This window comes from Mya arenaria, chromosome 14 (genome assembly GCF_026914265.1).
Source record: "Mya arenaria isolate MELC-2E11 chromosome 14, ASM2691426v1".
NCBI lineage: Eukaryota > Metazoa > Mollusca > Bivalvia > Myida > Myidae > Mya > Mya arenaria.
The window spans coordinates 6,891,769-6,904,125 of NC_069135.1; the positions used below are offsets into that span (position 1 = coordinate 6,891,769).

A 12,357-nucleotide genomic window follows, 5' to 3' on the forward strand; every position below is an offset into this window, starting at 1 on the left:
CAAGAGCTGTCACTTTAGGTCACAAATGTCCCCAAAGTGTGATTCAAAGGTCATTTAAAAAAAGGGAAACAACAACAATGAAATGTGTGGATAAAGAAATGAATTATTATATGTTTAAATACATTGTGCAATTTATTTCAAAATCTGTCAATGCAAGACAAAGTTACAGTTTGGACATTAGAAGTTGAGCTGGTCACACTGAGGAATACCAAATGGAAGCTGACACAGTTCAAGTTTTAATATTATTCATTGTCAGAAACATTCAATTATAAATGCACATTATAAAAATACAATCATTAAATGTAGGAAATGCAATCAAGGTGAATGTGAATATGAATTGAGGTTTGTGGATGCACTTCTCCGTGTATTTGTTTCATTTCACCCTAGAATGAGCCCTGTCATCTTCATAATTCTAGAGGCATAACTCAAAATTATTTCAGCTAGTCTTATCTAAATCATGATAAGAGCTTAATCAAGAGACTTGAAACTCTCAAAACTTAAGCTCTATTTCTTTTCATATATTAAAACATGTTTTATACCTGGAAATCGTGTCCCTTGGCAGGTCTACGGAGAATGGTACCATGTTCATACTTCTCGTAATCGTCGTCGTCGTCATCATCCTCTTTCTCAAAGTGAGCCATCTCAATCTGCTCACGAGACGGACTGGGCTCCTCAGTGGCTCGACCCATGAACGGAAAGAGTCCGAAAACATTTCGGTAGTTCTTCAGACCGTTACGTATGGCGTCAAAGAAATCTCCTTCAGACCTGCTACTGGGAAGCGGGGAGGAGTGTTGGTTTGCCTTTGGCCGATCCATTCTGGGTGGCAAGTTGAGTTATCCAGAAATGACTTCTGGATATCAGCTGTGTATGATCATGTTCGGATAGAAGACCTGCTGCACAGGGTTCGAAATATGTTGAGCTGTTGTCTGCTACCTCTTCATCATCAGTTCAAGCTGAAAGTACAGACAGGGTTAGTTCATACATATATAATGTAATTATTTTTTTCAAATAAATAGATAAATATATTTTGATTAAACATAATGTTGTTATAGTCCATTCAAAATAAAATGTCCCTTTGTTAAAACATTAACGTACAAAACCATGCAAAGATAACTTATAACTTATGTGTATGAATTACACATTTCAATGATTTGAATGAAAGCATGACATATTATGAAAATTGAGTGATAAATTCTTCTGTGAGTCTTTCTAAAATCAAGTATGATGAATATAAATTGAACTCCATGTTAAATCTGTTTAATTTTAGTTCTAAATAAACTGTACCCGGTATACATTTGAGCTTCTTAATATTTGTTCATGATAATCCGGGAAGTCAATAGGTACTTTTATAGATTAAATTTCAGATACCAGGTACTAGAATAACAAGTGTCTTAGTCATTCTTAAATATTTTACAATTTGAATACAGAACTATTAAATTTGCTTTACCTATTTGAGTATCAGCATAGCCAAGATAACATATAATACAGATGCATGTTCTATCATATAGGCTACTATTTTTACGACAAACATTCAAATGTCCTTGAATACATGACTACAGCCTTGTTTGTTCAGTAACTTTTTCTCTTCAGCTTCATTCCTTAAGACCCCAGAGCTCCGGATAACTTTTGAGTTCCACTGGGTAAATACCCACCAATTTTGACTTTAATTGGGTATCAGCAAATTAAATAAGCTATCAAAAGTTTCCATATCCACTCTTTCTTAGATGAAGGGGTTATTTTCCATAATGAATTGAGTATTTTCAACAAAGATGTTATATAATTGGGTATTTTCAACAAAAAAATGTTACTCAATTGGGTATTTTCAACAGAAATGTTATACAATTGGGTATTTTTAACAGAAATGTTATACAATTGGGTATTTTCAACAACAATGTTATAAATTTGGGTAGCTTCAACAGAAATGTTATACAAAGTTTTCTTTTCACTTTGAGTCACAGATTCATCAACTTCATTAAGATTTTTACTCACTAAATAATAACGGTAAGCAGACAATTTGGACATATTGTCATTGTGAATTACCCTCACAATGATGCAGACTCAGATATGATCTTACTTGTTGTAAGTAAAGTAAATAATGTTCTTTTGTATCCACGATTCTGTTCTTGTTTTCTTCCCACCTGGTTTTGAAAGAATTGATTATTGCCCTTTGATTAGTGAAACTCACTAAGGATGACTTGAAGCGTAAGAATTAGTGCTTTTTCATCAAAAGAAAGGGAAAAGGTTATAAGTTTATGTTTAACAAATAAATGGTTAAATGCTACACAATTGTTTAACTATTTATATCGGTAAATGCATACTTAAAAACATTTAATCAGCTTAGTTTTCAAAATAATACTTTGTCTACTTGCTTATACTGTTTAGATCTACCTATTCATTTGACTTAAATAAAAAAAATTGTACTGCTGATGTACGCATATTTGAAAAATACTGCCATCCCATTAGACAAAGTAAAGATTCGAACACTTTCAGTTATAAATGGTACAAGACTATACCCAGTGTCATTATAGTTTATTTCCATATAAATTTTGGAAATTTCTCACTTCATCAATTACTTAAAATACATTATAAAGTGGCTGTAGCCACCAATTCACTCAGTATTATAATGAGGAAACTGAATATCACCTTATTCATGTATTCAGAAATATAATTCACCCAGTGGTCTGTAGCCAAACTGTACTTACAATAATTTAGAACGGTTTTAGCCAGATATTAAAGATGCACTCTTACTCCAAAATAAGCACTACCAAAATTATAATTGTTAAAATTTTCCGAAAAAAGGATGAATAAATATCAAAAAACAATCCTTCTTATGAACGATACTGTGTTGAATTTGAAAGAAAGGTGTTGAATTTGAAAGAGAGGTGTTGAATTTGAAAGAGAGGTGCAGAAAATACAGTATTTCTACCTTATGAGACAATCGTTGATCTTCATTAATCTATTACGAACCACCACTCATTTAATAAAGAATTAAGATGTGTGCATTTTCAGCTATTAAATACACAGTTACAATCTTGTTATCAGTTATTGATATTTTCCATAAATACATTATTTAAAAAGTATTTAAAAGGTTTTTTACTCGAAATTCAGGTTTTTTGTATTTGTTATAAATATGAATATCAGTAAAAAGGGCAGGGAGCTGCAGAAAAGTGGAAGGATGATAAAAGAATTCATTGGACTATAAAGAACTATTAATATATATTACATCGTAAATTCAGAAATTAATATTTGACTTCTAAATATTCTTAAAAGCTTCCTTCAATGCCATTTTATATTTCTGTATGCACTCATAAAACAAGCAGTTATTAAACAAAACAAAGTAAGTATTTGATCATCATAAGCACTCAATTCTTTACATGTAGAAGGATGAACATGCTGGTCTCTATCAGAGGAAAGACTGGGTGCATCAGGCTTCTAAATATGTTTAGCTGTAACACTACGACTATTGACAATTTCCACTCATAATAAAATACAATGAATTGCTGCTAAATCTTAATAAGAACCCATGTCAAAAAGACTCATAATGAACTAGTAAATACCAAACATAGACACAGGAACTCTTTCATTATTTAAAGTTTAAAGGGACTTGCTTATGTTTTGATAAATGCATATATATTGTTATTAATGACAAAATTAAGTGCGGCAAACCAGAGTCTTAGAACTAAGATACTGATGGTAGGAATCATTCAACAAATGTTGTAATATGCTCAAATATTGTCTTTAAACAACACCAAGTCCATGATTTTGAATAGCATTAATAACTCATTTCAACAAAATGCTTTAAGGCTAAATTATCCTTATTTCTGTATGCGCGTACTTGAAGGCATGTGATGTTGTTGTCAGTTTTCTAATTTTTCGTTGACTGTACCAGCGTGGGTTTTCGCCACACTAAAACTAAAAATATTATTTTATACTTTAAAGTGTATTTTTTTCTGCAATTTCAGTATCAAAGAGTAAAATTGTTAAAAGATTTTTTCAGATGCATAACCAGGAACAAATTTGGTACCAAATATGAGCGAGTCCCTTCAGGTTCAAATACAAAGTAGTAAATACACAAGACTTAATTAACGTATCTACCAGTTGTATTAGTCCACCTAAATGGCCGTCAAGTCTTTTGACATTTTTTTTTACAATGGCAAACTCGAGACAAGGATACATAAGAAATGACAAAATAATACAAGGTATCCATGATCACTCATTAGTGTAGCTACCAGTTGCATGCTGGATCACAGTGGCTTGATGACAAAGGCTCATTCAAGTCACAATAAATAATTTCATCTAGCCAAAATTATATTTTATACATACTTGAACATGTATATTATCAATATAATACATTCCCATAAACATAAAATGAGATTTAAAAAAAATAAAAAATACCCTATACTGTAATATGAAACAAGTGAAGAATGTTCGACCGGCGAAAACGTAAACAAAGACCAATTCTCGTTGAAAATTATATAACTTCTTTGTAAGCTACAAACAAAATACCTGGCTTATAGATGCAGTGGCCCGTTATATACACGTTAAAAGGGCCACTGCATATATGAGCCAGGTATTTTGTTTGTTTTGATATTTACAACAAAGAATTTTGAATAGTAGGATTCCAGTATTTGTGCCGTAAATATTACTGTACCAACTCGAAGGTCGCATCATTAAAGCATCAAAGTCAGTAGTGTTGGCTTCTTTTCGGGGCGGTTCTGACACATAAGCAAAATAATTCAACATAATTATCAAACCGATAATAAAAGTCTGATACCTCTGACCTTGTTGATTATGTAAACAACAAAACGGAAGCGTTAACCCGCATGCACACTGTGAAATGACCCGTTTATTTATAGATTCATGACGTAACTATAGTAAAAAAAGTCAGCCATACTTTCGCTTTAGTGTGTTCGACGTATTAATAATAATATCATTTTCACATGCACTTTTAAAAAATTTAGGGGACCCAAATTTAGGTAATAAATAAATGAAACGCTATTTATTTATAATATTTAGCTTTTATCAGTCAAAATTTAAGTGTCCCGACGAAATACCGGACTTCAAGGTTCAGGTGTCCCTCCCGAAAAATTGGTGTCCTCGGGATCCCAGGACCCCGTTAGTGTCGAACACTATTTAATGAGCCTTTGTCATCAAGCCACTGTGTGCTTGATGTGTCAACGGTCACAAAATCACATGTTATGATTAAGGAAGAATTTGAATAAAATTTAGGATGAACTTCTTGATTTGGAGGTTAAATCTTTCAAAACAAGTTAGACAATAATTAAAAAAGATCAATAATAGTGTAGCAATACAGAAGAGAAAAACATTTCACCATTCAGTGGCTTCATAGCATAAAGACAACAATGGATTAATTGTCGGAAGTACTGACTTTGCAGTTCAATGTGGATTCCCACCATGTGTACAAATAGAGATGACGTTTTACACATACTGTACATGCACAGTTGCTAAAATTGGACCAATAAAACAAAGAACACGCGGAGAAATGAGTCATCGTTGTTGAGGAAAATTCACTTCCGCTTGAGTACTCCTCACTGTTTAATTACAAGATGTGGCGCCGTTTTTACTAATAATCAATGTGATGTTTGAATAATTGGATTGTTCTACTAAATTGTACTGCATGTCAGTCAAAAAAGAGTCAAGAAACAAGTGAAAAATACCTGAAAACCTTGCTAATTAGCGTCGTCGAAATCAAAACATTGAACGAAATTGCCCTTCAATTGAAGAGTGATTTTAACCCAACGAAAATCTGCATTGTGACAAATTACCAAAAAGAAAATACATTTGAAAGTAAAATATTTTATAGCTGACAAGCTCATATGGATTATATGACTGTTGTGTCCACATGGATGATATTGATCTGATGTTTCATGTTTAAATAAATTGTTATTTCTAACAAATCCATGAATGGGATAAGTTAATAACTTCATGCATGTAGCTCAATTGTTTGAAATCCTACTCAAATTATGTGCCTCCAGTATCACCTTAAAGAGCTAGCCCACACCGATAATTTATTATCATATGAATATTGTTATGTCAGGCAGGGATCTATGGTTTGACGTTAGAGAGAGAGCATCTTCAATTGTGTACCTCTCCCCACAGAATGGGAAAGTAAAGGTTCTTTACCTGTAGGGGATGGTTTGGGGGGAGGGGGGGGGGGGGGGGCAGATTAAAGGTATAACTGCTGTAAATAATGGTATCTACATGACTAACTCCATAGTCTCTTAGCAGTATGATATGGGACTTCTGACCACTTAAAAAGTGAATACCACTTGAGAACTGGATTTAATTGGCTTAGTACGTAGGAAAGCTAACATCCATTTGTTTCATAATTAACTGGGGCACAACACTTAACATTGTTCTATTCGGGACAAGGTAAATTTATGCAAGAAAAACAAATGTTGATGTTTGTAAAAAAATAAATTGCAGGAAATAAAGAGAATCCATTCTTAAGCATCAGCTTATAAATCTGTATTCTGCGAGCTCAAAACAAAGTGAACAAGAGTATCTTGGGGTAAACACCAATACTCGTCTGTTCTTGTATTTTAAGTCGAACAATAGGCATAACTAAATCATTATTAAAGCCAGAACTATGCTCCATTTTAATATACTGAACTGTTTTAGAGTTATGACAAAGGTTGAAGTTTTTTGAAAAAGGCCAACAATGATGATTCCAAAGCTATGACAATTACTCAAATGTTTTCTTCGACAACAGACGACATAAAAATAATTAATAAAGATATTCTTAAAAGTTTTATTGAACATAAAATCAATACAACATGTAAAACAATAAATAACAGATCCTATTTATAAAATTGAAAAATAAACTTAAACTATCAGCACTGAAAGATCAGAATAAAACATGCTACGGTAATCTCAAGTATTTTTTCTTCAAATTTTAGATGAAAATGGAATATTTAAAGGTATGTTACCACCTATTTTTTATGTAGTAGTAGACACATAATTACGTTCCGATATGTTTTAAAATACTGTACTAGCAAATTCAGTGAAGAACTTCTTTCATAAATGTGTTTTTTCAGCTTTGAAAACATGCATGCTAAGTGAATCTATGTCAGGATTACAAGTATAACATTTCTTAAAAAAAATCCTTACAATCAGACAGAATTACTTGGGTCTAAATTTAGATAATTTAAGTAAAACATGTGGCCTTACACAGATGCAATTCTAACACATGACATAGATTTATTAATCAACTTCCATTGATCTTTTAAAAATCAAAATCCTTCACTCAATAGATAAGAAATTGTTTAAAACAGATAAAGTTCAAAGTTTCCATCTTTCAGTCAATATGCTGGTTTCGAGGATGTGAATTGCACAAGGTAGCACAACGCAGCTAGGGGAATCATTCTCTATGCTAGGCTGTAATGAGAATCAAAGAGAAACCATTATAATACATATAAGTATTACTTGCAATTGCTAATAACATAAATTATAGTAAACTAATAAACAACATTATAAAACAGAGTGAAACATTTGTGCAAATTTTTTAGAAGAATTTAACTACTGTATTCTACCAGTAGTTATATCATAGACAATGATATTGAAATATCATTAATGTTCATTGAACTACAGTTATGAGGCTTGTTAAAAAAAAGCTAAATTTACAACTGGTTTCCACTGTAGGGCTATTTGACCCTATCATCCTAATCCATATATACAAGAGTGCAGGTACTGTAAAACTCTGTTTCTAGCGACTTCTACAGACAGAGAAAAATGCCAAGAAGTTGTTGGTTCACATTACACAGCAAGTGCTAGCAGATTTAACGTTGTCATTGCTACATGTATATATATTTTAAGCTAGGGGTAAACAGGACCAACAGATTGCAGTCAGTTAATGTGGGTAGGGGCTACTCTAAATTCTGATTACCAATGTGACTAAATCTCAACTTAAAACATATTTATTCAATACCTAATAATAGATGCAATTTCTATAAAAATAATACAATAGAAAACAAAAAAATAATTTAGTTTTAAAATCTGTTATACAATGTGCCAGTATGTGGTTTCAAACAAATGTTGATGATGATTTTGTTGTCCAAGTCATTCAATTACACAAATACAGAGAAATTGTAGGCAATATCATATTTCATTTGATATTCTTTTATTAGACTTTTATAGTATCCGTTATTAAGAAAAATATAGCAAAAGTATATGAAGGCACTAAATTAAAACGACATATGTTTTTAAGACTTGACATTAATTTTACCCATTTATAATTTTGCCAATTGTTTTTTTAACTTTTGCTTCAGCAGTTAACATAACATGTAAAAGAAAGATATTTTTGTCACATTGGTAATACATACTTACTTTATTGTGACCTTGAAATCATCAAAACATGCACTTTATTACACACATTTCTTGATTATACTAAGACCAGATCAAAGTAAAAAAAATATAACAAAAGCATTACAAGCAAATGCCCGTGCTCATATTTTTCTGTCAGTCAATGGGTATATGTGACAAATATTTTGGCTAAAGTCATAGGATTTACTTCATGTGTATACTGGCATAAAGAGACTGTAAACCTTGCTCCAAGTTTATATCATTAACAGCCATCAACTTGCCAACATATAAAGGTTTTGTATGATGACAAAACCACCTCTTTGAAAACATCATCCCTATATTACATGAATTTTCTCTTTGAGAACAGGAAATTAATTTATTTAGCAGAATGACAGTATATTAAGAAATTTTGTTAAATGAAATAAGCTATTAAAGCGTGTAACACTTATGAACTCTAGAGATATCAAGGCCCCGCCTTTAAGTGCCGACTAAACAAAACAAGAATATATAACCTTATATATGAGTGATAAAACCAGTTAAGAGACATATTCACAATGCAAAATCAATCTGTTAGACTGATGCATCATTGACACACTTTAACATGTAGAGCAGCAAGTCCAAGCCTCTTTCCAAATGCAATTACTGCAAAACTCGAAAAAATATACTATTTGTACAATGCAACATGATAAACAATTCAAAAATACCATTTGGAAGTGAATTTCTATTGTTTCTGAAATAGTAGTTAAATAAAGACTATTTTGTTTTCCATGGTCACATATAACATATAGAACGCTAAGTTATTGTTAGTATATAACCTGAAATTCAACAAATAAGAACAAATACATGTATAATGTTTATACTTGAAAAAAAATAAAATCAAAAATATACAATTGAAACTATTAAAATATATACAGGTCCTGAATATATTTTAATAGTTTCAATTGTATTTTTTTATTTTATTTTTTTCAAGTATAAACATTATATTTGTTCTTATCAGCTTAGAAGATTAATTATTTTACAACATTCAACATTTTTGCCTTGTGGAGGATAACAATCTAAAAATATGATACATGAAGACCATTTTCTGTCTGCTCAGGTGAAAACTATTTTACCGAACATATCAAAAGGTGCAAGACTAAAACTGCTTGAGAATAAAAGAATATTAAACAACTGGAAATATTTGAACAGTACAAGAGTAATCTCCCCTAACCGAACACCAGAGAGTAATCTCCCCTAACGAAATATCAGAGAGTTATCTCCCCTAACCAATCACCGGAGTAACCCACCATGTGTCAGTGCGAGGTCTGAGCTCCTCAATAACTGCCTGCACGACGTCCGAAGTCGTTGCCTGTCCACCCAGGTCTGGGGTGTGAATCTGTGAAGTATAATAGTTCAAACTGACAAAGCGTTTCATAGCTCAAAGAATAGCTGTATAAATGATATACATTTTTGTTTGCGACAATTGATTTTAAAAAGATGCATTTAGCAAAAGTGGTTTAAACCTTATTTTTTTAGTCTAAAAGATAACGTGTTTCGTCTTAAGCAAAAGATATCCAACTGAAGTCAAATTAATTTTTTGACAAACATGAAAATGTTAGCTGTATACTTTTGATTTTTGTACTTTTATCTCACCTGCTTCTCATTCAAAACTGCAAGAACAGATTCTCTGATCAAGGTCGCATGCCTGTAGTGCCTGAGGTAAGGAAATAAAGATTTATGTTAGACATGCCTGCCAGACCAAGAGTATTTTGAGCAGAAGCCATGACTCGTCTGTTTTTCCCAGTTGCCCAGGGGCCAAACTCAACAATTATTTACCCTTTATGGGCCTACTACACAGTCATGAAAACTACACATCAGGCACCAATTTCTTGAACAATCTTACGGCCCTTACCAATGGACAAAGCTAAGCTCATTATTTTTGTTTTGGAAAGCTATAAATATGGGTTTTTTTCTATTAAAGTGTTAAGACTTATGATAGAAATTCTTTAAATGAAATTAATGATAAACTGTGTTTTGGTTAATAAAATCAAGTTTAGGCAAGTAATTTGGCTAAATGATACATGACACTTTTTACGCTTTAAATATTTTGAGAAACTGGGGCCTGTGTATAACTTGAATAACCCAATTTCATGTGAATGGTTCTTCAGTTACAGGTAAAGTTTGCTTCCAAAGAAGACATACTTTAAGCAGCCTTTAACTTTAGGATGATGACATATTTAATACATTTTATTCAGTACCCAAGGTAGTCCAACATGTCACACCCAGCCAGCAGGATTCCTGTAGGGTTGGCAATGTTTTTCCCTTTCAGCGTCTCTCCAGTGTTACGAGTACCCTGGCAGAGGAGATAAAGACTATCTTGTATTTCATTCTGATGAAATTAACACAATGTTTTTAAATTTAATTTCCTGTTCAAATTTATTTCATATCCATTGAGAATGTATGTGTAAGGCATGCATTACATACCTGGAATGTGTATTAGAATTTGGAATTTGAACTATCTTCAAAGTCTGTCAACTAGTAACTTTTGGAAATTTTGATTACATGCTAAAAAAAGTTCATTTCAAACTGAAAGGCCATGTGATTTATTCTTTGGGGTATCAAATGTATTTTAGACAAATATGAATATCTATTTATAAACGCAAACTCTCCATTTAAAAAATGAATGAATAACTATACTCATTTAATAGTAAGACCAAACTCACCATTTCAAATACAGCATAATCTCTGCCGATGTTGACTCCAGGAACGACACCTGACCCTCCTACCAGTCCAGTTGCAATGTTACTAAGAATGTTGCCATAGAGATTGGGCATCAATAATACATCAAACTGCTGGGGACGGGAGACCATCTGGAAACAGTTTCATTTTTTTTGTAAAATAGTAACAAAGTTACATAGTAAAATAATTTTAAGCACCTTAAACTCCACTCAAACACCGTTTCTTCACTCATAGCATGATACATGGTAAATGAGTTATTTTACAAATTACAAATATTACATGGGGGCAGTTATGAAAAAAAAGATGTATTCAGTAATACATAGTGATACCAAATTAAGTATAAAAGAATCATGCTAGGCATTCAAATTATAACTATTCAAACTAGAGCTGTCACAGGAGTGACGAATACCCCCAAATGCCGCCAGGACACAGGAATGGCAAACCATTCCTTTGAAAAGAGGCCATAACTCCAAGGTTTAACCGTTTTTCTATTTATAGTAACAGTGACCTTGACTTTGGCCCCACCAGCCCCAATATCGAACTTGACCTGTATCTTCTGGTGTTACACCTGTGTACCAAAAATTGTTCAAATCTGTCAAGCCTTTCATGAGTTATCGTCCGGAAACCGTTTTTCTATTTTTAGTAACAGTGACCTTGACCTTGGCCCCACCAGCCCCAATATCGAACTTGACCTGTATCTTCTGATGTTACACCTGTGTACCAAAAAATTTTCAAATCTGTCTAGCCTTTCATGAGTTATCGTCCGAAAACCATGAAAACCGACAGACAGACCGACAGACAGACAGACCGACCGACAAGCTCACTCCTATATACCCCCTCAACCCCCTTAAACTTCGTTTGTGGGGGTATAATAAATTTATACTTATAATACAGATAATTGAGTACACAGGAGTAATCTTATGATAAGTACCCAAGTTGCTAAACAAAATTTGATTTGTGTTTCGTTTAGCCACTTTTTTTATTGATATTTCTTGAAGAAATAGCTACTTAGTTTGACAAAATTATATCTTACTAGAACCCACTTACTTGAACACGGAACAATTAAAATTGCCACATGGAAAATTAAAATTTCAGTCCATATTTGTCCATATGGGTGAACCAAATTGAAGATTGGGTGCAAGAAGAAAGAAGGACAGAAGAAAGAGTTCATTAAGGTTGTACAAGGGTTTGTACTAGGGATGCAAACGAATGGCAAAAGTTATATTCAAATATTCGGTAATTATTTCGATCGAATATTCGAACACCAAAATGAACCTTTAATAACCTAATTATTATTCACTAACGTAATATTGTTAC

General features: G+C 32.5%; 2 protein-coding genes across 5 annotated transcripts in view; both read right to left on the reverse strand.

Moving 5' to 3' along the window:
• Positions 1-5,739, reverse strand: part of LOC128217145 (ras association domain-containing protein 1-like) — a 47,010-nt gene extending 41,271 nt beyond the window's left edge. Inside the window, exons 1-2 of one of the 3 annotated variants that reach the window (XM_052924070.1) lie at positions 5,679-5,739; positions 540-953 (exon numbers count right to left, since the gene is read on the reverse strand). In XM_052924070.1, coding sequence (XP_052780030.1) covers positions 540-815 — 276 coding nt within the window. In that variant the 5' untranslated portion in view covers positions 816-953; positions 5,679-5,739. Of the gene's footprint in view, positions 1-539; positions 954-5,332; positions 5,497-5,678 lie in introns of those variants that run through there. The other 2 variants (XM_052924072.1, XM_052924071.1) reach the window with 2 other exon arrangements.
• Positions 5,740-6,758: 1,019 nt separating this feature from the next.
• Positions 6,759-12,357, reverse strand: part of LOC128218463 (isocitrate dehydrogenase [NAD] subunit gamma, mitochondrial-like) — a 43,165-nt gene continuing 37,566 nt past the window's right edge. Inside the window, exons 9-14 of one of the 2 annotated variants that reach the window (XM_052926136.1) lie at positions 11,025-11,171; positions 10,560-10,654; positions 9,955-10,015; positions 9,609-9,697; positions 9,027-9,052; positions 6,759-7,398 (exon numbers count right to left, since the gene is read on the reverse strand). In XM_052926136.1, the coding sequence (XP_052782096.1) occupies position 9,052; positions 9,609-9,697; positions 9,955-10,015; positions 10,560-10,654; positions 11,025-11,171 (393 nt within the window). In that variant the 3' untranslated portion in view covers positions 6,759-7,398; positions 9,027-9,051. The remainder of the gene's footprint in view (positions 7,399-9,026; positions 9,053-9,608; positions 9,698-9,954; positions 10,016-10,559; positions 10,655-11,024; positions 11,172-12,357) is intronic. The other variant, XM_052926135.1, reaches the window with a different exon arrangement.